Source organism: Fusarium graminearum, chromosome 4, assembly GCF_000240135.3.
Source record: "Fusarium graminearum PH-1 chromosome 4, whole genome shotgun sequence".
Taxonomy (NCBI): Eukaryota; Fungi; Ascomycota; class Sordariomycetes; order Hypocreales; family Nectriaceae; genus Fusarium; species Fusarium graminearum.
Genome location: NC_026477.1, coordinates 1765767 through 1790289, shown reverse-complemented (window position 1 = coordinate 1790289; position 24523 = coordinate 1765767). Strand labels below are relative to the sequence as shown.

Sequence of the window (24523 nt, the reverse complement as noted above, 5' to 3'; positions counted from 1 at the left end):
CAGCCGTACATCATTCTTCTCAGGCCTCGGCAGCTTACCTACCTGCTGTGGTCTGGGCATGGCCGCGCCTCTTACGCTTGTGGCCGCAAAGATGAATCTCGCCGATATCTGGCAGTTTATGTGCATTGTTTCCACGGACTTTAACTGTCCGACACAACTACCGTACCTCGGAATCGGCACACTGGGCTCCGATAGGAGGTCTGATGGCATATTCTCGTGTTTCTGTAGCAGTTGACTCGGTCAAACGCATAGTTAGGGCCTGATCGGCAAGCCCGGGATAGACCTCCCGAGATATATCTTACCGAATAGAGTGCATAACCTGCATAAAAGCGACCGTTATGCCTAATTAGGCTCCGTTCAGCTATATCTTATCCTATTAGGCCTAATTCAGCAGCCGTTTTTAGAGACAGATATACCTTACCAAGACTGAGCTTACAGAGGCTACTCAGGCTACCTACTAGAAGAGGCAGATAGTAGGTCTTTTCTTTGACCTTGTCCGGGCTGTAGCCCGGCGGGAAAATGTCCCGAATTTCTCTCTAGCTCGGGTATAAAGAAAATTACTCCACAATCAGATGAATCTTTTTCTAATTCCAATTGCTATCTCAGGCTTGTCGATCAGGCCCTTAGGCCTAATCGGCATCCCTGGGAGAAAGAATTGGATGGGATTTTCTCTGAGCTGGAAGGCATAACTTGCATAAAACAGGCCACCTTACCTATCTAGGCTGTATCTTATCTTATCGGGCCCTTGAGAAGCCATCATGAACTCTCATGATGATGTTCCAAAATGCTTCTCATAACAACTAGTCGTATGAAAAGAGTAACGACTTATCTAGATAGAAACTTTGCGCAGCTACATATATAGTGGGTCAGGACATATATTCATGCGCTCAAGAACTTCACTTTATGTGACTAGTTTATGCGAACTGTATTTAATCGAATAGTTTTCACTTAGGCAATTTGTTGGAATAATGACACATGATACGGATACAGCACGCATAGTACCCAGAGACATGTGGCTTCTGGCTGATCATGAAAACTTTTACTCCTCGCTTGTTAGAGAGCAAGAGCCCCCAGAGCACATCAGGCCAGATCGAATAGATGCGGTATCGGCAAGCCAGGGGTGTCCTGAGCAAATATTCTCTACTGTTCTGAAGTGTTCCAGTGTTCTGGTTAAGCACTTCTCATTGTTTGGCCAACCGACAGTCTGCCTCCATAGCAATGTTGCTCTGCACTGACCAAAGCTGGGGGGATCATGTATGGTAGCATTTTCGAAACACGCGTATCGTAAGATAGGGGACAAGAGTCATCGACCTAAGAGATTCCTTGAAAGCATGTAAATTTTTGAGATGAGTACGATTCTTCATGAAATGCTTGCTATTTGGTTGTCAACTCCGAATTATTGACGTTAAAATGTGTAGACTGATAGAGAACAGTTTTATAGACAGGACTCATAAACTATGGTCCTATATATGATTCAAGTAAGATTATGAAGCCAATTATGTTGCACCATAATCTGAACATGGCACAATATGGATCTTGGTGAAGCGGTCAACAAATGTGTCCTTAATAAGGAATCCACAAGCAATGGAAGCACAATGGAACATAGCCATGATCCAGGAAAATGCTGGGAGATCTCATCTTTTATTAGTCTGGTCCCTGAATTTACGTAGCCGTGCTAATTGCCCGCGAAACAAGGATATTGGTGGAGACGTTGCTTTTCTTAGACAGTCTCGCTCGTGTCTGGTCGAGAGAGCATCAATCCACCCACATGGTCCATGACTACGAGGTGAAGGCGAACTAATTACTGTCGCTAGAGTTTCCAAGGGTCTTCTGCTCCTGTCTACGTACCCGGACACTCCGGTGGCAGGCTTGAATGGCAGGCAATTCTGCTGGTTGCCATGCCGCTAGTAATAAAAGCGCCAGATTGAAGGGGTGATGGCCTTGTCGCTAAACGCGGATGGCGAGCTTTGGAAGTAATTAGATAAAGACGATCAGACACACACGAAGTCAGGATTACAGAGTTGTGCAAGCCTTTGATCCAAGCTCCGACCTCTAAATTAGCCTCCTTTTCTTTTCGTCTCTCTCTCTCCTATATCATGACACTGTCCATATGATCCATGATATAATAACGAATGAGCTGTTCTCGAACTCGCTGGACCAAAGCCCAGTAAACTCATCGGTAGTTAGTTAGCAGAACCTTTTTAACACATCTCTGAGCTTGTCTCAATAAGGACGCCGCGTCGTCGTCGTCGTCGTCCAACGTTAGCGGGTGTCTTAGCCACATGCCAATCGCAAGCTCAAAGCCCAGCAAGTTCAACGGCCTACTGATTGAGCTTTGTGACTGGCAAGGATTTTAGAGGACTTATAAGGTGACACGACGTCCGGCAATACGGCAGATAAGGATAATGTGCGGGATGGCCCTCAGAGCGAGATGAGACAGCAGGACTGGAGGCATACCTGAGTACTCAGTCTTGGCTAGAAGCGACACGAGATCACTGAATACGATGTTTATAACTCATGTGAAAGAATCAAGGACTTGGCTAAGGCCCGAAGTTGAACCAATGCCGCTCCACCGGATTTTTCAGTACTATGTACGTACATGAAGTACAGCTAGTTGCATTGAAACTGTGTTTCTTGTGGCTCTGACCTCTGGACGATTCCGAGATGAATTACTTGGCTCAAACCAAAGCTTGGCTGAGGCTTGAAGTAAAAAAGTGGTTTTTGGGTGGGTTGAAGTTGGAACTAGACGAGGGGGTTGGTATCCGTAGAGGAGAGGGGGGAGTAAATTGTCAGGTCTCAACTACCTACTTGTAGACAACTATCCTATCGTGAGATGCATTTATCCTTGAATATGATCTAGTCTAGACTTTTAGAGGTTGATGTGAGGGATAAAAGAATAAGGTCCGTCAATCTGGAGGCCAAGGACACCCCACAAACTTGATGATTGGCCATATCATGACTTAGTATTCACAGAGCCAAGAGGCCAGGCCATGGAAAGCAATGATGGGTTGAGGTGGAATCATCATGGCTGCCGAGTGCTACCCATCATGACCACAAATGTTGGATGGATGGATCATGGTCACAGAGTGGCAGCCCGTTCTCCTGGAATTGGTTACTCAAAACTTAATATGTACAATTTTCGAGTATTACAGATATGCATAAAGGACATATTTTCCTGGATCTTGGATGCGTTTCAAACCTTGGCCAAGTCAAGCCTTGATTCCCCCCGTCTCTTGTTAAAGTTGCCAGGGCCCCTTGTTGCTCATGGACCAGTAATCAGCCACAGAGCAGCATGGAGTGACGGGTTAATGTTGTTGGTTCGTTCCGTTTTTTTCTCGCTTTGATCAAGATCTAGAATCTAAAAGATACTACAGATGCATTAGTTGGACCAAGGTCTTTGCCATGAATTATCCTCTTGTGGTAGAGCTGATTGTCAAAGCCCTCCAGTCCGCCGTTGGAGATTCACTCGTCCGAGCGGTGGAGCTATGCAGTGGTTAGGTGTTTGAGTCAACTGAAATTCAGCCCGTAATGTCTAGTGGTTATTGTTATTATGCATGGGCTAGACCCGAGAGATCCATTGTGGGTGCTTGGCTCAGGTGATCCACCACTAAAAAATGTCCCCCCAAGCCGCAGCAGTCCTTATGACGACGACAATTGACGTGACCTCAGCGACTGGAGCTGGAAGTGAGATCCATGATTGGGACCTAGACTCAGTCAGACTCAGACTCAGACCATGCCTACTATCTAACCTTACCTTGCTTTGCTAGACTTAGATGAGCTTCATTCGTTTTTTTTTTTTTTTGCTTTTCTACCTATTTTCCTTCAACTCTTCTCTACCCGTCCCTCGTTTGAAATACTTCATCTACCTAATCCTAGCAAAACCCCCTCTTGTCCTATCCTATCCTATCCCATCCCCCATCCTGTCAATCTCTTTTTTTGGTTAGCGGCCGCCCTGGTTACGATACATATTACCCAGCTAGCTCCTCTTTCTTTGTTAAAGGCATCCATTCCCATCTATTATCATATCACCCACCACTGGTGGTGGCTCTGACTTCTTTTTTTTATTTTATCTTTGCTCTCCTTTTCCTTGGTCCCAGCCTTGGACTTGTCTCTCGTTCCTCTTCAGAAACCTCCCGTCCTCGTCTCCGGCATCACCGGATCGGAAACTTCATACCTCATACGGCACACCTCGCACCATCAAAGCCTCCGTCCCGCTCGCATTCTTGACAATCTCAGACTAAAGTCAAGTCTCCTATCCTCTGCACTGCCATCGACTCACGGTACTTGGCAGTGTTTTGGTATGCCGTATCCAAGGCTGTAATCTAGATCTCCCATGCTTTCGATCTGAACTACAGTAACTCTTCTGGTCACCACGACGTCACCCTTGAATATTGGTCTCATCCAAGCCAGTTCCTCGCCGCCGATCAGCCAACCGACACGGAACCTCACTCAGCTCGCACCGTGATATCTATCTACTCTATTTACTGGTCATTTTTTGCTCTGTTCTCACGCACACTCTGTCTTTATTTGTCTTATACTATTCCCCTTTCAACGAGTTCTTGTCTTGCGTGACTGTCTGCAGTATTTATCAAGTTCGTCTCTGGCCGAACTGGAACAGTCGTGTTGTGCAGGCATAGCGCTCAGATTCCTGGCACATTCCTTAACCATAATACTACTCGCACCACTCAACCTCACCAAACCCAAAATACTGGATTCAACAAGGGTGTTGGCAACGGACGCACCCACATCCCGCTTCGATAACGACGACAACGCAAGCGGGTGGTCTTTAAAGCTTGGTTCGTTCAACTTCTGCGACATTGCATCGTAACCGAAAGCACTGAGACATCTTGACGTCGAGACGATCCTGTCACCCAGTCCGCGGTTTACATCCCATATCAATTTCGTTTGTGGACCCATACCAGATTAAGGAACGAACCTTCAGTTGCTTTCAAAGCAGGAGTTTGGTGTCGTGTGCATCCTCGACGTTGTCGGCATGCTGAGCATAGCTATACAACCTGATATATTTCTCTATCTCTACTGATTTCGGAAGCTTCAACAATCGAACCTCGAAACCCACCGACGATCCTACTCTATGCACAACCACGAACTCGCCAAAATGAACGACAAAAAGTGGAAGAGGATGACCCTTCCAACCCTCAAGACAACACCCCCGGTACCGATTCCCAATGATGGGAGCAAAGGATTCGACAATGGTGATGGAAAGAAGCCCCGCGTCTTTGCCAAAGCGCTTCGTTCGCTCAGCAATTCCTCTATGGAGTCCATGTCACCGAGCCCATCTCGAAGCTCATCTTCTATGCGACGCCTACAAAAGAGCAATTCTGGCTCGGGTTCCATGATCGACAGGATACACCGTCGAGTATCGATCGCCTCGCCAATGAGCGCGTCTGCTCCCGAATTTGCTGCGATTGCCCCTGACGTGCCTTACTCTTCGATGGAACTTATTCAATCTGGACCACTCAAGACTGATGTCACGCTCCTGAAGGCCCGTGCCGAGTATCTGGTTTTGACAGACGCCTGCTTGATCAAATTCGGAGGTGTAGATAGCGCAAAAGCTACTTTCCCGCAGATCAGGACAGGAGATGGAACGCTGAAGCCTAGCAGTTCGCACAGTACAAGTAAATCATCCTCGGATGTACGTATGGAGATCCCTCTGCGTTCCATTGTTGGGGTTTTTAACGAAGAAGGCTCGAGCCCGCGATTTGGCATCGAAATCTGGTGGTTTTCGCAGTGGCCTAAACTGGCATACTCAAAGGCACATTTGTTCTTTATGTTGCCCAAGGATCGCGATGACTGGTTGGCCAACATTCAAAGGACTTGCAGAATCAGCCACAGACGATCACCGTCCCAATCCTTAATACCCAGCAACCTGAGAGCGAGAGTCAACCACATTGTGGAGACCACAGAGCCTGATTCGAACACAAATGTCTCAAAAATCTTGACATTTCCTGTTGTCAAGCGTACGGTTGGCGCACTCCAGAAGGCCAATTCAAGTGACGACTCTCAGCACTTCTCAGATGGGTCCTCGTTCTACATTGTTATTGGACCAGCTATGTTGTATTTCATCGAGGTCCTAAAGGCAGATTATACAACTTCTCCTGGTGACTTGCGTGTCAAGGTTCAGTCCTATGGAACAGTTTCGCTGATACGATTTCGGGCCTCTGTTGCGTCGCATGAGCAACGCTTTGTCATGAGCTTTCGGTAAGTTATGTCAGAAACAATGAGAATCACAATTTTGTGTGCTGATGCGTATTAGACTACCCCTTGGTCGCGAAAACCGGCTCGAGCTTGCAAGCGTTCATTATCGACATGTTATCGAGGCCATGACCAAAGTAGACCGAGAGTTGAAACCCATGTGGCCACAGCATTTGCAAAAGGCTATTTTCGATATCAAGGGTCTTCCTCCGCCACTTCAATTGACCTCTGGAAACGATTTGGGAGGTCTCGAGCGAAGCTTACACGCCTACTGCGCCGCTTTCAAGGTCCAGGTTCCAAGCTGGACGATCGAATGGAACACACCCTCCCAGCCAGCCTTCCGCCTTCTACCTCCTACCAGCCAGCCATATTCTACTCTGCAATTGCTTGCAATGTTCAGGGCCTTGCGTTACAACAGTTATTTCAAGGAGCTGTCTTTCCGCAACATCGATTTATCTGGTCTTGCTGGGAAGAAGGACTACTCGCATTTTGGAGATACTATTGCCTACACATCACTGAACGGAGTTAAGATCTCTGAAGAGCATTATGATATCCTCATGCAATCTTCTGTCCTCAGTCAAGAGATTCACGCTCTAGCGTTTTCATCCGAATCGATACGAAGCATGGACCTGAGAAACATCCTAGGCCCACGAAGCATCGTTGGTCGTTCCAAAGACCCTGAAGGTGCCCGCAGAGTCAGTTCAGAGGTCTTGCGACCCATTCTACTTTTGCTAAAGCGCCAGGCATGTCTTTGCCATAGCATTACCATGTCTGGTAATCTCATTGCACCAAGTGACATCGAGGAACTAGCCAATGTTCTCGTTCTTGATGAGGTCTACATGAAGAAGATTGACGTATCTAATTGTGGTCTTGGTGATGAGGGTCTTACTACTCTCTGGACAGGTATCCCAGGTCAAGGTGCCAACCTTCAACACATCGACACCTCAGAGAATCAGGGTACGGTCAAGTTCGAGATTATTCATAACTCGCTCAGTCAACTTCAAGCTATAAGGAAACTGAACATAGCTGGCAACACGAGGATCCCATACGATGTCCCATTATTTGAGGACTACGTGCTAAATTCTTGGTGTCTAGAGGAGCTTGACTTGTCCGGAATTGCTGTAAGTGATCTCTAGTGATGGCTGGGTTGACAAAAGCTAACAAGACTTGCTCAGCTCAACGCTCCAACCGTTGACATCTTGACCGCGTACTTGGCATCACCAACTTCGGAACGTCTTCGTGTTCTTCGTTTGAGCAAATGCGGTCTAACAGGTGCTCAAATCGCCCAGATGTTCTATGCAATGGGTCAAGGTAGACAGATCACACTTTACATCAACGGTAACCGCTTAGATGAGGGTATCGACGATTTATGTGCTGTCATTAGCGAATGCTTTGGGCCCTGGGGCCTGTTCGTCCAGATGGTCGAGTTTGCTTTAGAGTCTAATTACATCAAACTTCTGGAGGCGTTGACGGTCAACAACACAATCGAATGCCTGAGTCTTGCTGGTACCGCCACTCCTGACTCGGCCAGTGAGACGGCCTGCAGAGCACTCTCAAATCTGTTCTCGCAAAACCACACAATCAGGTTTCTCGACCTTTCTGGGTTCGATGCCAAATTAGATGAGGGTCGTCTTGGTCGGGGCTTCTCCAAATCTCTTGGCGGCCTTCGTTCCAATACAAGCCTGGAACACCTGCGCGTACGCAGTCAAATGCTGAACGTCAACATCGGAGACCTGGCTGAAGCCATCTCTACTAATAAGACACTCCACAGCTTGGACTGCGAGGGCAATGATTTCAACCTCTCTAATTTTAGACATCTCGTACGACATCTGAGAGACAGTACGACGATTCGCTACTTTTCAGCTTTCTCGGATCGAGATCTTGCACAGACAATTCAAAAGTCTGTGGACAGTGCTGTCGCGACTGCAACGACGTCTGTACGCAGACAGTCCATGATTTCCAAACTGCGACATGAAAAGGCCCCGCAGAACGTCAGTGACCCCCTGGCGCAACAATTGCGAGAAGGGTGGGAAGACGCAGTTCACACACAGCAAGAGGTTTTAGAGAGGAACCGACTTCTTTTTCAAGAAGGCGAAGATGGCCGTTTCGACTCAGGCCATGACGGGCACCTTCTTTGCGAGGGTGAAGAGGACTTCTCCAAGGCATTCGGTGGGTTGGCACTGCTGGCTTTCGAGTCCAAGAGGGCATTGAATCGCCGCAATTCCAACCCGTATTTGAACAACAAGAGGGCCAGTATGATCTCACTGGGTCCAGCTCGTCTGGTCAGCGCGGAGCCAGGCCCCAGGGTTGCGAGGTCTTGGTCAAGATCACACTCGATTGTCTCGAGTGAAGGGGGCATCAGTGCAGCAGAGAGCCCAAGCACAAGTTCAGCGGTTCCAACCCCTCCGGAGCCAGACAGCCCAGTCGACAAAGAGTACCTAGTAGGGGACCAGCAAAACGGGCATGATGATAGCCTCGATTACGAGTACAGCTTTGCGGATCCTCACGACACTGATTTCGGATTGGAGCTACGAGCCCATCGACGATTCTGGAGCGATGAGGCTGGGTGTATTGAAGAGGAGGACCATGGAGTGCAGTTTGATGAACGGCGCACGTGAGATGAGGATAATGAAAACTAATGGAGAAAATGCGTGCAAGGACAATGGCATTGTGGTTGACCCTTTTCCGATCATTCCGGAGTTCTTTTTTATTGGGCATATGGTACACGGAAGCAGGCGCTTGATGGTTTTGGTATAATTATCGTTTTTGTTGGTTTTTGGTGCATTCTGTTTTTGCGTATAAATTACTCTTGATACCCTACGCTATTTCTGTGTTTAGATGAGCTGAATCCCATATCTTAATTGCTTCAATGAACCTGTCGCATGCTTCGTCATGGTGCATATGTCAGTATCCACGATAGCTTTGTGAAAGAAGCGTAATGAACTCAATACCATGCTAATGAGGTCCAGATAGGAAAAGACCACCAATCCCTGTTCGTCGTTCCAACTTAGGAGAGTCCCTCAGCCACCCCAATTTGCTTTGGGCTTCCATTCCCCTGTAAAAGCCCACAGGTGCCTTGGCGGGCCACTAGAAGCGCTCCGGCTGCTCTCCACGGGGGGAGCACTCCACTAGAAACCGACATCAACCTGCCCAAAGACGACGCTCGTCATCACGTACGAAAGCCACTCTCTTACTCCTCCATCATCACATCCAATCTTGTGGATGCCCTCTGTCCATTCCGCGATTACCGACTGAGGGCCTTACAGTCCTTTAATATTGTATTTCTCATCTTATTACTGCATTTTTCGAGTTTCAACTTCTATTCCGGGAGCTTCCACGCTCCAGAGACTGTCTTTTGGTTCCTCGCAACCCCCCGAATTTAGCGCCTCCTCGACACCCAAACCAGATCTTGTACGTGGTCGTAGGAACAGGAATCAACCACAATGTACTCCAACTCGAACGCCTACCTAGGCGGTAACAGCCAACGACCTGGTGGCCAGCAGCCGCAGCAGCAGTATGGCGGAGGATCGTTTGGTAATATGGGTGCTGGCCAGCAGCCTGGTCAACAACCCAGTCCCTTTGCGCCTCAACCCACAGGCTTCGGACAAGCTCCTTTGCAGCAACAGTATACTGGCTTTCCAATGCAAGGCCAGGGACTGCAGCCGCAGCAGCCTCTCCAGCAACAATACACTGGATTCCCTGGCCAGCAGCAGCAGCAGCCTCAACAGCAACAGCCTTTCCAGACTGGTGCTCCCGCGATGCCCTCGATCCCACCCCAGTTCCAGCAGCAATTCCAACAGCAGCAGCCGCAGCCCACTGGCTTCTCTGCCTCGCCTCAACCGGCGTCCGGGCCATCCAACCCCCCTGCGGTACCAATGAAACCACAAGCTACCGGTTTCACTGAAATGGCCGCGTCCTTCCAGACAGGTGGTACTGCAAAGCCACGAGGTCGAAGACCGGAAAAGCCGCAGCCTAACAAGATTCCCAACATCCGACTGTCTTTTATCACAGCACAGGACCAAGCCAAGTTTGAGACCTTGTTCAAATCTGCTGTAGGCGACGGTGGAATGACCATGTCAGGAGAAAAGGCGCGCGATCTACTTATGCGATCAAGACTTGATGGCGACGCTCTATCCCATATCTGGTACGTTTGACCCCTACTAACTTGCTTTTTGGAGCTTCAATTTATGTTGCTAACACGTCTCAGGACTCTCGCCGATACCACTCGTGCTGGCCAGCTCTACTTCCCCGAATTCGCTCTCGCCATGTACCTATGCAACTTGAAGCTTACCGGCAAGCAGTTGCCGCCTAACCTACCCGATAACATCAAGAATGAGGTTTCAAGCATGGTTGATATCATCAGCTTCAGCATCGCCGACGACGCTACTCCTTCAGGCGGTGCTTCTCTCACCCCTGACATCAGAACCAACACTGCGACTCCCCCAACTATTCAGCAACCCCAGCCTCAGCAGCCTCCACCTCAACCTCAAGCGTCCAACGCGCAGCTGCTTCAAGCACAGATGACGGGATTCCCTGCCCAGCAAACAGGATTTGGACAACAGGGTCTGCAGAGCCAAGCGACCGGTTTCCCTGGGATGCAAAACCCCCAACCCACCGGATACAACGGTCCCCGGCCTCCAATGCCCCCTATGCCTACTGGCTATGGCCAATCGCTGACTCCTGGTGCTGTGGGTGGCATGGCTGCTCCATTGAACGCCCAGCCTACTGGGCGACCTGGTCAATGGGGTCTCGTTAATGCGCCTGCAACTGGTCTGCCCAACATTGATGCTCTCCAGGCTCAGATGATGCCTCAACAAGGTCGCGAAGCCGGAAACTTCACTACTCAGGGTCTTCAAGGAAACGCCGTCATTCCCTGGGCGATTACAAAGGAAGAGAAGACCCGTTACGACTCGCTGTTTAAGGCTTGGGACGGTCTTAGCAAGGGCTACATTGGCGGCGACCAGGCTATCGAGATCTTTGGACAAAGTGGACTGGAGAAGCCCGACCTCGAGCGTGTCTGGACTTTGGCTGATCACGGTAACAAGGGTCGTCTGGATCTCGACGAATTCGCTGTTGCCATGCATTTGATCTACAGAAAGCTCAACGGTTACCCATTGCCCAACAACCTCCCTGCTGAGCTTGTTCCTCCTTCGACCCGCAACTTCAGCAAGTCGATCGGTACCCTGAAATCAATGCTTCATGATGAGTCCGAATTCCGCACCAAGTCTGGCGCCTCTCTTTTGCCTCAGAAGACGGGTGTGAGCTACATGAAGAATCGATCACTCAGGGGCGCCCCTGCTGGAGCCGTCGCTGGTCGAAAGGATGCCACAGTCTTCAAGAACGAAGACGAGCAGTTTGGTTACAGATCTAGCGCTCGTCGTAGGGTTGGCAACAACTCTCCTCGACCTGAATCTCCCGCCTCTGTTGCTTCGAACGATGAGTTGACTATTGACCAACTCAAGAAGAAGATTAAGGAGAAGGAGGTTCTTTTGGATGCTATGGATTTTGCTGACGAGAAGAACCTTGAAGAAGACGACATTCTCGATAGACGTGATCGACGTGAGGCCGACGAGCTTTACCGCCGCATTCGTCGCATCCAAGAGGATATTGATTCTCACCCTGACGCGGCCTTGGCAAGCGGGGATTCTGAAGCTGAGCGAAGAGCCCTCAAGCGACAGCTCCAGAACCTCACGGATAAAGTTCCCGAGCTTGCTTCACAGGTGCGAAGAACTGAAAAGGCCATCATGGACGCCAGACTGGAACTTTTCCGCATCAAAGATGCCAAGGCTCACCCCGGGAGCGGTGCTCCTATCGTAGGAACTGGTCCTGGCGGTACTGTGACTGAATCAGATCGTCTTAAGGCCAGAGCCAAGGCCATGATGCAGCAGCGAACTGCTGCTCTGACAGGCAAGAAAGTCGATGTTGGCACTGAGGATGTCGATGCACCCAAGCGACTTGAAGAGGAGAACATCAAGGTCAAGAACGAGAAGGAGAGCAACGAACGCATGGTCCGCGATGTTGAGGAAAGTGTCCGAGACTTTGCCCGAGGCATTGAGGATAGTCTCAAGGAGGGTGGTCGTGACAACACCAGTGAGCATGAGAAGCGCCGCTGGGAGGATGCGCTTGGAGTAGAGGATGAGGTCCGCGATTTCATCTTTGATCTCCAGCGTGAAAGCCGCAGTGCCCGTGTTCGTGCTCAGGACAAGAGACCTGCTCGAAGCTCTGCACGAACTGAGGAGGTTCGACCGGAGCGTGTTGCCAGCCCCCGAGTAGAGGATCCCGTCTCAACTTCTCGTACTTCTACACCCAGTGGAGGAGGATCATACTCCGCGTACAAGACTCCTGAGGAGCGAGCTGCTTTCATCAAGCAGCAGGCTGAACAACGCATGGCTGAGAGGCTGGCTGCTTTGGGAATCAAGGCTCCCACAAAGGCTGGTGAGACAGCTGCCCAGCGCATTGAGCGTGAACGATCCGAGCGAGCGGCAAAACTGCGCCAGGCCGAGGAGGAAGATGCTCGCAGGGAGGCTGACCGCCAGGCTCGTCTCGCTGAGGAGCAGGGCATTCCTCCTCCTGCCGCTGAGCAGGCCAAGAAGCAGCCTCCTCCCCCACCAACCCGACACCGTGGCAAGCCTGAAGCGGACCAGGAGGCTTCAAGGAAGGCTGACGAAGAGGTTGCTGCTGCTAAGCAGGCTGAGGAAGATAGACTTACTCGCGAGCATGAGCAACAACAGCGCGAGACGCAACAGATGGAGTAAGTTCTACATCAAAAGTATACAGCCACGGTACTAACGAATTCATAGGGATGATGCAAAGGAACAGGAGGATGACCTTGCCAAGGAGCGAGAGGCTTCTGAAGCCCGGCTCAAGGCTCTTGAGGAACAAGTGAAGCAAGGCAAGCTCCGTAAGGAGGAAGAGAAGAAGCGAAAGAAGGCCGCCATGGCTGAGGCTAAGGACAAGGAGGCCAAGCTTGCTGCTCGAAAGGCCGAGATTGAGGCTGCCCGCCAACGTGAGCTTGAACTCCAGCGACAGCTTGAGGCTATGGAAGATGGTGATAGTTCATCATCCGATGATGATGAGGGTCCTCAGCAGGTCACCCCTCAAGCTTCTACGCCTACAAGAAGTGATAGTCAAGTGGCTAGCCAGGAGGAGGAAAAGCAGCCCTCGCCGCCCCCTGTCGAGGCTGTTTCGTCTCCTCCCCCTCCTTCAATGGTTGTCACATCGCCACCCAGTGAGACTGAGAGTAAGAACCCATTCTTCCGGATGATGTCTCAGTCGAATGAAGGCACACCCGCCGCTCCTGCTGCTCCTGCTGCGCCGGCGCCCTCTGCCACAAACCCTTTCCATAGGATGACACAGAACCAAGAGGCCAGGCCTCCCTCTGCTCCTGTTTCTCGCCGCCGTGCAGACACGGACGACTGGGGTTCTGATAACGACGATAAGGACGACGACTCCGACGACGAGCGACCTGGTGGTGGCAACGCAGCTCAGCTGGCCTCTATACTGTTTGGTACTATGGCACCTCCTCGTCCTCTTTCGGCAGCTGGTAGAGACTCGGCAACAAACAGCCCTGCTCAGACTTCTGCTTGGGCTAACACTCCTCCCGCTCCTCAAGCGCCGAATGATGATGGTGGAGCTCCGGTGTCTTCTCCGCCTCTGCCCCCACCGATGCCCGGCAGTGATGCGCCCAATGCTCCCCCTCCGCCGCCGCCCATGCCTGGAAGCAATGGCCCTTCTGCTCCTCCTCCACCACCACCACCACCTATGCCATCAACTGGAGCACCGCCTCCCCCTCCTCCTCCAATGGGTGGCGCTCCTCCACCACCTCCTCCCCCTGGCAATGCGCTTGCTCTTCCTTCCGGTGGTGGTCGACCAGCTGGTTTCTTGAGCGAAATCCAGCTGGGTAAGTCTCTCAAAAAGACAACCACCAAAGACAGCAGCGCAGCTGCGGTAGCAGGACGGGTTTTGTGATAGAGGTTTTGCGTGCATAACTTGGAGAAGCAAAGACTATTGATCATGATGAGGTGGGACGCGAGACAGGTGTGACGTTGAACAAGGGATAGCTTCTTTGTGTGAGGCGTATATAGCTAGTTAGGTAGTCGTTAATGTTGGTAGTTTGGAATACGATTAGATCGTTGTCCTGGCCTTTTTAGTATTGCCGTTGTGACATGGCATAGCGGAGGAGTCTCTCATGTTTGAGAGGTGTTCTGTCCAGGGGGAGGTGTCTCATGGGAAACGTTGCGAGTTATGCTGTGAAGCCACTCGTAAAGTACAATTCCGCTTCACGGCAATGGTGTACTTCGGCAGGCCAGCCCAATCTCGTGCTCTGATCGACATCGGTGACTACATATGGCTCAGATCGTAATACTTGGGCGTTGAAACGGTCTTAGTCAAGTCTCAAGTTGGTTGGTGGTGAATGTTTCTGCCGTGCGAGTTTGCTCGATAAACTACAGTTTTACTAAGAGATATTGCGAAAGTGGCTTCAAGATGGGAGAGGCTTGAGAAGAAGGCAAACATTCATTGTTCAGCGTGTTAGCTCATGGAAATTAGAAGGAAGTAGTTCAGTGGCAGCTAATAAGAAGCATGCTAAGCAGGCGAGATACGTGGTGCAAGTGGACATATCAATTTGAATGAAACATGAAAAGTCGGGATCAGATGAGGGGTGCAAGGATGTACAAAGTCGAGTACGGTATGCTAGAGGAGCCGAGCCTGTGTTCTCGACGGTGTTTCTCATTCCATCTGAGCCATTGAGTTATGCCTTGGAGGAAGGATATTAATGAGATATGTAGTTCCGTTGGTGAATGCATAGAGATTAGAGGTCTAGGCTGCTAGGGATGGTAAACTATGTTGCAGTGCTTGTCTGCCGGACGGAGATGGGGCCGAGATATGCCGGAAGCTTGGTCAAGAAGACTAAAAAGCTAAAGAGCAGGGGGGCCATGATATCAGCTATGGAAGTGCTGGACTAAGTCACGTATTGGGATATGTGCCGAGTATATCCACGGAGCGTCCGATATACGCAGGGATAAATGAGCTGTGCCCAAAAAACTCCACGATACAGGGCCAGAATTATACGGGTGGATCATGAAGAAGACGAGTGAACGAACGAACGAACACACGGACTACTATTTGTTTGAAAAAGTGCGAGTAAAAGAAGTCGAAAGAAGAAAAGAATGAAGAATGAGCATCTGACTGGACGAAAGCTCAGATCACCGTAAGATACGTCTGGCCTCAATCTACAGGGCCCGTGATAGATAGGTAACTTATTACTAGTTGACCAAGCAGATGGGAACCTGAACCTGGTTTCTCGGTTAGTCTGGGGGAACTAGATGAGTTGTCAAAGTGTAAAGGAAAAGGTCTGGTCTTTTGTTTAAGAAACTTGATTGTGCAAGATTAGCACATGCGTGTTATTATGCAAAGAAAATGGCAGGTGACATACAGATATCTCGCCATCGTTAGGGATCCAGCAATTTCTGGATCTTTAGCTTTTTACTATTATTCCCTGCCCTGCCTGGATACGTTTCATCTTTTTCTGTTCGCGTTTAGATACTACCTATGTACAGGGTTGATAGTGATCCCAACAAGGCATAATCCTTCCCTCCCCCCAATGTCCATATCAGGAACCATTTAAAGCCCTTGCGTCAGGAATGTGAATTGTGAATGTGCGGAGAAGAAGAAAAAACAAAGTCCTGGCCTGGTCGGGTCTGGCCTGGCCTGAACTGACCCCGGCCCTTGACTCTTGGGAGGGAAGGGTGCTGGGATGCTGGAACGAATAGCTTCGTGGAGCGTGTTCGATGTGGATACTAGTTTAATTGAAGATGGAGCACGAGACTTGATCAGCTTCTTTTTAAAGAAGTCAGAGAGAGAGAAAGATGGACCAGGGTTTCTTTTTGGGAATGATTTTGGTTGTGTTTCTGACAGCGGTCATGATGTCACCCCATATGGAGTAGTTATATGGAAAGTCAGTCTCACTTGGTAGGCTATACAGTAAGAGAAATGGATTCCATTCAGGGGATTGATTCAAGCCTGACACATACTAAAAAGTTAGGTTTGGGTCTCTTGTTACGAGGCGACGGATATAATCCGAGAGAAGGGAGAGGAACAAAAGAGCGGTCAAAGTGATGGCAATTTAATTAATCAAACAACCAAATCAGATCGATTGATTGAATGATGATGCTTGGATCACATCACCCGTGTCAGATCAGCTGGAAACGGTTGCATATTGGGTTACATGGTCTGCCATTCCTCGTGGTGGTAAAGTCGAGAAGAGGTTGGACGAGAGTTTGTTAGGTTACTGCCTAAAGAGGCAATGAGTAAATAATGTAGTCAAGTTTAGCAGTTGAGAGCGCGTGAGGGGAAACGCGTCGTAAGCCCGGGAATATTGAGGATACGAGACGAGGGCGATGCAACCTTCTGTGGCTTTATCGCGATGACGCCCCAATGAGCATGTACATACAGTATGTACACCACGGCACGGTGCAGTTGCAGTAATATAGAGAGGCCTCAGTAATAATACCCCGCTGACTCTGGTTCTGGTTCTGATTCTGATTCTGATTCTAATCTTTTGACATGGGAACATCCAGGTTTATCCCTCTTGGCTCTGCCGTGTTTCCCCCTCCTCCTCCTCTGAGCCGACGAGTCGAGAGTGCTGCGCCATATTTTGCTAGTTCTAACTTTCCACTGTATCCGTAAATGGACAGCACCTAACCTCGAGCTACAAGGCAAGACACTCGAAATCCATTGACAGCTGAAACTCGCAAGATCTATCCCAAGTATGGAGCAAGGATCACCAACTACTGGCAGCTCTAGGCTGGAACTGTGCTAGGTCACCCACCGTAACAAATCTTGGTAGCACTTGAGGCGGATTCTTGGATTTGTGAGGTTCGGCTATCGACCTTTTTTTTTATCGAGGACCCTGTTCATTCCAGGCTTTTTTGTTTTTGTTGGAGAAAAAGTCAGGAATTGGCTTTGGGAATGTATTGATCTAGACCAACACAATATTTGTATGACGATATACTCAACAACTGCTTGATTTTGAACGTCAGCCACCGACAAAGTAAGGAGTCATTAAACATTTAATTCTACTATATACAGTAAATCCCATCATCCGACGGCCAGATATCTACCGCTGATCTCTGACTAAATGTCTTGAACCCCGAAGTCCCCGAAATTGTCAAGACGGTAAAGTAGGACAACCAAACTCAAAGGGAGAAAGAGGGGTTCCCTTGTTCGTATCACGACTTCGGATCGGATAGGATGGGATGGTATATGGTTTAGATTGGCACATGGCTTTCTCTCTTGCTTTTTCTCCTCAGCCTCGATTGGGTCTGTCAGCCCAATTGCTATTACTGATTGATGGTAAACTTGAGAGGCTATTTCTTTCACATGCAAGGGAGGCTAATTAGCATGTGGTAATCGGTCCTCTTTTGTTGAGCCCCAATGATAATGATGGTGGGATCATCAAAGAGAGATCCATTGTTGTCGTTTATTAATAAAGAACCGACGAAAATGACGATATAGTACATCGAAACTGGAATGAAGTAGTGCGGGGAATAGGAACATGCTGGTACTGGTACTGCAACTCTCATCAAGGTGCATGCTTAGTATCTATATGCAGTACCATGCGTGCTGTGCAGTTCTGTAAGAACCTTTTCAGGCACACACATGCTAACTAATGGAATCAAATCTGAGATGGATGCACTTTACTTTTCTTTTTCTTATGCAACCTTTAGACCCTTGAGGTTGAGTAATTGTGATTGGTTCTTGTTAACGACAATCCAAACAAAAGATACGCGCCGTCGTCGTTATTGTCGTCGGCCAAAAGACACCTCCAGATCAACTTAGAGTCGATCAGTAGATCACGGAGTGGGAGATCATTGCCTTCCATCCACACACTCTTTGATTTAGAAACAAAAGAGATCACGAACAAGAACCTTGCGCAATGACCCTGTCTTGGCCTGTCATGCCCTGTCCTGGTCTGACCTCGATCTTCGATCCTCGGTCGGTTCGTCCTTCGTCTTCTTCTTTTGTCCTCTTTGGCGGCCGTTTTACCAAAGAGGATGGCGCCTCAGGTCAAGCACATCCCAGTCCGGGTGTCAAAAACGGTTCTTTCTTTCTTAGACTTGAACTGCCTTGGTTTCGCCAAGCAAGCATTCCAGCCTGACCAATCATTATTTAAGGAACCCTGTAAAGAACAATGGGCACGAGCGGGGGGAGGATTATGCTCCGTGATCTTCTCCCGTTACATTCTACCGATATGGATGGGCTACCCTGGTGGAAGTTTATGCCTGTAGGGTACTGCACAGTACAGAAGCGAGAGTATGGGAGGGAGGGGAAACAAGACCTGCCAGCTGAGGTGAGGGATATTGTCGATAAGAAAGAACACGTTAGGAAGAGAGATAAATAAAAATTAATTTAAAAAAAAAGAGGTGTCCCAAGTTGATGAAGAAGTTTTGTTTGTTAGGACGGATAAATCTGTAGCTTTCGGCATCTCTAACATTAGATCATGGTTACTATCGAACGTGGCTGGCTGCTGTTCTGAACAAGGTATAGCATGGACAAGGTTAGCGTTCTCGTTTATCTCAAGGGCTTTTTCCTTCTTTGTCGTTACTTTTCTTTGACGGACTGTCAAAGTGCCAGCTGTCAAACCGTCAATCTTTGTGATATTTGACAAGAGAAGGGAATAGTAGCAGACGTGCATGAAAACCATGATGGGCCAAAAGTGTGAAACAAGAGATCCTCTACCCGCGCGATACCGTATGAGTTCACTCCAGCATGTACAGTACAGCTACATGCACCCATGTCTGGCCCATCTCGTGTATCCGTACGTACAGACTTTCGCATCCAAGGTGTGATCGGCACCAAAGCACAATCCCAGTGTCTGATCCGGGAGCACGAGCAGAAGTATGAGCAGGAGCAGGAGCATCAGCACAAGCACAGCATATTCGCATCGCATCGCTTCTTTGACCTCGCATTGTCTCGCATCGCTTCACTTTGGAAGTACCACTTTTTTCAAAAAATGACACTACTGCGCGGTTATAATGGCCAAGTAGCGACAATCCGGAGCAAGGGAGGGCCAGCCAGGTAGGTAGGAAGGATATGTAGGTTAAGATGGGACATTGTTAGAGCAAAGATCGAGATCTGCTGGTGTCATTATCTCCACTGCCCCTACATGCATACACACGTATCAAGTTTCATACACTCACTGACTACTGTATGCAGCCCATTAAGGCGCCATCTGGTTATCAATTAACGAGGTGCCAAAATCCGGCCCAAACACACAAAACAAGACCGTGAATACAGATAGCATAGCATAGCATGATCAGCAACAGGGCCGGTCAGGTTGAACAAGTGGTCGCATAATATATTCATTTAACCTTGAGCCAGATATTTCATCTTGGTCCAACTCAACATGCCATATTTTATCCAAGGACTGGACTGGACTGGACTAGACACGGCCCATTGCATGGCCTCTTTTCGCCTCTTTTCGCAACAAGACGGGTGAATGTCTCATCATGAAGCCGAGTTATGTGTTTTGGATGGCTTTACTCGACTGCAGAGAGAAACGAGGCTTTTCCCTCTCTCTTTGTCTCTTTTCTTTCAGTCTTTCAGTATCCAATCCCCCGCATCAATCCAGCCCAGTTTCATTCATATCTCTAAATCTCTTTGACGCTGACAGCCAATCAGAGTCTCTGATTGAACGCGCGCGTCGACCACCGAGGACGAGAGGGCGCTTCGCTTCGTTTGAGGTGATGCGATTGCAAATCGATATCCCGTCTCCATACATTCAATTCACCTTTTTTTTTTTCTTGGTCTGATAGCGTTACAATACAGTACGGTCCGCTACAGTTCTGTACGGTACGGTACAGCAGGTGAGACCCCTGTAGATTTCTACGCGTCACACGCCCCTAGTTTCTCCTTCGACCCACACCTCAACTGCTGGAGTTGATGCTCACCTCGAGTTGCAAGCTCCATCTTGGGCCTCCCTTTGGTCGGCTCAGGCTTTTTTTGCACATCAATCAATCGCCCATTCCCGAAACAAGCAGCTGTACACCCTCGCTTTACGCTGCACACGCCCTTCCCATCTGATTATCGTGCTGTACAGTATAGTATCCTGTCCTATCGTTGTGCATCTCGACATCTTCTTGTTCTGTTTCCCCCCCTCCTCGTCGTGCTCTTGTCCTCTCTCTTTCTCCTCTTCTTTTTCCATATCATCACCAGATTTGTTTGCCATCATCCGAGATTTGAGGCTCAGACCTTGAATAAACTAGACTCTAAACCTTTGCCCATGACATCAGTCTCGTCTCGCTTTGTCCGTTGACTGATTTGATTGCACTCAACTCAATCTTATACTACCAAGGCAAAAGAGAGACAGTGCTCACGCAGCGTCCCCTCTTTGGCTGTTCCTCGGCGTGTCGTGTCAGCCTGGGCGCCCTCCATCCAATCCCTGACGCTGGACCGTTCTGTTCTCATCATCCTCCCTGCGCCCAGTTCTTGAGTCCCCACTACTAGGCCACACACACTGCGGCCAGACGCTACGCTACATACGCTACAGTACAGTGCCGTGTTCTGCTTCTGCTTCTGCAATCCCAAGACGCCTCCGCCCGCCAGCTGCTGCCAGCTGCCATTGCCAGCTAAACCACCCCCCCAAAAAAAGCCAAAGGGCCTTTTCTTTCCCGGCCTGTCTGCCCTGCCCGGTGTGGTCTGGTTTGCGTCTAGGTACCAAACTCACCTCACCTTGCTTGGCTGCATCATTCAATCATCTCTCTGCTCTCCTCTCCTCAACTTCCTCTCACCCTCACCCTCACCTCACTTTTACACTTCTACATACTCTTCCGCATTTTTACGAGCCCTTTCATTCCGTTTCTTTTCTCTCTTCGCTTTTGATTAATCGACATTTGTTCTCGCCTAATCACTAGAGAGTAAAAGTAATAACCCAACTCACTGTGCGCATTCTGTCGCATTCCGACTCGGCCCTTGTTTGATTCACCACTTGCGCTTGCTACACCGGCTCATCTCGCCCACCTCTCTCTCTCAACTGTGCATCGTTTTGACCAGCTTCGCAAGAATTCGCAAATATTTCTGACGCCTTTCTTGCTCTGTTCATAATATCCTGTCGACGCGACTTGGACATATTCTCCTCGACCGCCTAAACTCGCTTCTATATTCGGACCACTTCTCAAAGACCGTGAACCGTGAACCCCAGATAACTACACCAAAACCAATACCGGCTGCTCGTCCTATTGAGCGCCCAGACCAACTCACGACAGCCCTGTCCAGGCAGGCCCCACTTCCTACTCTCACTGCTACCTTGAACTTCACGGTCCGTCCATCGTATCCTTGTGAGTAAACTAAAGTCCTTTCCTTCCATTCCCTTGTCTTTTCTTCCCTTACCGTCTTGTCTCGTCATGCACTCTCATCCCATTAGTCTCTGCCGGTGCCCACTCATTTATTCCCACCTGCGCCGTTATCTTACCGTCATCCCCTTCCACTTCCCGTCCCCGGTATCGACTTTACCTTACTAACCTCCATTAAAAGTCCCACGTTTGGTTCGATCTTTTTTTTGCTCCGTCTCACCGCGCGACTGTACCCATATTGAGCTTTTTGCTCCTAACACCATGGGCAAACACACGCGTTTTCCCAGTTCATCTGGGCCGCTGCAAATATACCAGGACGAGAATGCCACGCCCATGACTAGTCACGCTCCTATGCCATCAGTCTCCAAGCAAAACCGAAGGCCCCTGGCTAGCTCAACCTCAAACCTCGTCTTCAACCCACCCACCGCCTCCCACAATGTGCACTCACCTTTCAAGCAGAGACCTGCTTCCGCGTCGCAAATACCTTTGGCAACCTCCCAAGGCAGCAAATTAAACATGGTCCCCATGGCGCCTCCATCAAGACGAGGCCACTCCACGGATTCCCTGCAAAAGAAGCCTTACCTGTCGAATTTTAAGACGGGTCCTCAAAAGCACGTCCTCGACATGGGCTGGGACTTTGGCAAAGAGAACGTCCACCCACAAATTTTCCCAACACCTCCTGCCATCGACATGTCAGTCGAGAACTACTACCAAAAGCCAAACGGAAAGCGCGCCCTCATGGAGGCTGCTCCCATCAGAGATTCTAGATCCATCAAGAAGATAAAATCCGAGCCAATGACTGCGACAGTGGAAACCGCGACAGACGCGACAGTCGTCCCTCCCCACGACTCCTTCCCTCCTATTGTCGATGACGGTAGCAAACCTGCCCTCAGTTACGCCGACTTGATTGCCATGGCCATCTTCCGATCTCCCAATCGAAAGCTCACGCTCTCTCAGATTTACAATTGGATCAGCGACAACTACTCCTTTTACAGCCCTACCGATGCCGGCTGGCAAAACAGCATTCGACACAATCTAAGCCTGCAAAAGGCCTTCATGAAAGTCGAGAGGCCCAAGGACGACCCTGGTAAAGGCCACTACTGGGTCATCAAGCCCGGTTACGAAGCGCAATACCTCAACAAGAAGCCGACTCGCAAATCCGCATCCGGCTCAGACAGCCTCCACGTTATATCGACTCGCCTTGAGCCCTCCCGCCCGGCTTCTGCATCGACTCAAGAACCTACGTTGCCTCCCCCAGTCCCCGTCAGCCAGTCCGCTCTACCGCCCCTTCCCACGTCTCAGGCCACCATGTCGATGCCCGTAGATCTTTCATCCGATGCTACAATTCCTGTATCAGACAACATCGGTCCTGAGGATGTCGCAGACAAGCTTGACCACGATATTTCTCTCGAATCGTATCTCTACTCACCACACCCTGCCGCCATGCATTCGTCACCGCCTGTCTCCCGGCATGTGGATCATCGGAGTAACACGCCCCCTCCGGCTGCCCGAAACCCGGCCTCGTCCGTCTCGCGATCCCACAGGCGCAAATTCGCATCTATGGACGACAGCGGATACATCTCTTCCCTCGAATCATCAGCTATTAGGCCCAGTCAGAAGTTCATGCTCACGTCGGAGGCTGACCGCCCACGAAACAAGTCAAGGGGCCGCGCGGAGGAGGAGATTGCTCGTCTTCGAAACTCTTCGCCTTTCAGTCCAAGCAAGACACGCTATCACTCTGTCATGCCGCCCGTCTCTTCGTCTCCTCTACGACCCGCCTACGAGAAGCAGATGCTGCCGCCGATTACGCCTATGGTCAAACTTAACCCTCCGCCTCGACCTCCTCCATCGGCATCTCCCAACACAAATCTCCGGATCCATCGTGACAGAATGCGAAACTTGCTCCAGTCGCCTGATCGCAAGGTTGGGGTCAATTCTGAGTTCACACCCTATAGCCCTGCTTTCGATTTGGGTACAGATGTCTACCAATCAGTTTTCGGCGCCTCTATTTTGAGCGATGCGGACTTCACCATTAGTCAAGATCTCGCTGGATTTGATGGCCTTGATGATGCTACTTTTGCGGCCATGAGCGCAGTCGATGCTGGATCTCCCATCAAGCGTACGACCAAACGCGCTCGACTAGACCGCACTGTGTCTGCATCGGTCCTGGGTGATCTTACGAACTCAGCGACCAAGAAGCCTATCGCTTCGGCACCTCTCCTGAGACCCCCGGAGCAATCTCTTCAGTTCGACACGCCAAGCAAGGCGTTTGAAGGCCTGAGCTCGCCCAGCAAGATGTTCCAGGATTCGCCTATCCGGAACAATCAGTCTCCCTCCAAGTTCGCCAATTTCTTGAATGTCAACTTGGACAGCAGCGACTGGGCATCATCGGCCCTCTTGGGTCAACTAGACTTTGTGCCTCCTAGCCCTGTTGGTGTTTCAACGGATGTGTCTAGTTTCGACATATTCAAGGGGTTTGACAAGATCGGATCGACATCACAGGCCAACAAGAACAACACTTCAAGGAGCAACAAGCCCGGATTACCCCGAAGTTTTTCAACACAATTTTAAGACGAAGACAACTTTATAAAAAAACGAACGTGGCAAGACGACGAAATAAGCATAATTATGCATGACATTCATGATTTGACGAAAGAAGACAACACGAGTAATTTCTTGGAAGGTGGCCTGGTCTACACCCAACCATGACTCGGAGATATTGGGTTGTGTCCGGTATGGACTAGAACAGCGAGACTTGGCTCAAGCCAGGTACTCGGATTGGCTTCACAGCTAGCAGTTGATGAAAGTAATGACTTAAGAGCGCGTTGTGTTTGCTCTCAAGGCTTGGGTTGCGGAACAGGCATTTTTGGGATCTGTGTTTGAGTGCGTTGACGGTTTTATGCTCTCTGGTTTTACTCTTTTACATTACATTATGTAGCCCTGCGCGGTGTTGGATGGGT

At 49.6% G+C, this 24523-nt stretch overlaps 6 protein-coding genes across 6 annotated transcripts; 4 read left to right on the top strand and 2 right to left on the bottom strand.

Annotated features, from left to right (window-relative positions):
• Positions 1–3047: 3047 nt before the first annotated feature.
• Positions 3048–3506, top strand: FGSG_13023 (uncharacterized protein; the record flags this gene model as incomplete). The annotated part of the gene is made up of 2 exons (XM_011328317.1): positions 3048–3317; positions 3384–3506. The coding sequence occupies 2 exons, from the start codon at positions 3048–3050 to the stop codon at positions 3504–3506; spliced, it is 393 nt and encodes a 130-aa protein (XP_011326619.1).
• A 1042-nt stretch (positions 3507–4548) lies between these two features.
• FGSG_13022 (uncharacterized protein) lies at positions 4549–4917 on the bottom strand (the record flags this gene model as incomplete). The annotated part of the gene is made up of 1 exon (XM_011328316.1): positions 4549–4917. One exon carries the CDS (start codon positions 4915–4917, stop codon positions 4549–4551), a length of 369 nt encoding a protein of 122 aa, XP_011326618.1.
• A 199-nt stretch (positions 4918–5116) lies between these two features.
• FGSG_06946 (uncharacterized protein) lies at positions 5117–8831 on the top strand (the record flags this gene model as incomplete). Its single annotated transcript, XM_011328315.1, has 3 exons — positions 5117–6219; positions 6275–7334; positions 7371–8831. 3 exons carry the CDS (start codon positions 5117–5119, stop codon positions 8829–8831), a joined length of 3624 nt encoding a protein of 1207 aa, XP_011326617.1.
• An 825-nt stretch (positions 8832–9656) lies between these two features.
• FGSG_06945 (uncharacterized protein) lies at positions 9657–14278 on the top strand (the record flags this gene model as incomplete). Its single annotated transcript, XM_011328314.1, has 3 exons — positions 9657–10357; positions 10421–12964; positions 13014–14278. 3 exons carry the CDS (start codon positions 9657–9659, stop codon positions 14179–14181), a joined length of 4413 nt encoding a protein of 1470 aa, XP_011326616.1. The 3' UTR covers positions 14182–14278.
• Positions 14279–18616: 4338 nt separating this feature from the next.
• On the bottom strand, positions 18617–19162 carry FGSG_13021 (uncharacterized protein; the record flags this gene model as incomplete). The annotated part of the gene is made up of 2 exons (XM_011328313.1): positions 18617–18846; positions 19039–19162. 2 exons carry the CDS (start codon positions 19160–19162, stop codon positions 18617–18619), a joined length of 354 nt encoding a protein of 117 aa, XP_011326615.1.
• Positions 19163–21135: 1973 nt separating this feature from the next.
• FGSG_06944 (uncharacterized protein) lies at positions 21136–24134 on the top strand (the record flags this gene model as incomplete). Its single annotated transcript, XM_011328312.1, has 2 exons — positions 21136–21548; positions 21745–24134. Exon 2 carries the CDS (start codon positions 21825–21827, stop codon positions 24132–24134), a length of 2310 nt encoding a protein of 769 aa, XP_011326614.1. The 5' UTR covers positions 21136–21548; positions 21745–21824.
• Between the last annotated feature and the right edge of the window lie 389 nt (positions 24135–24523).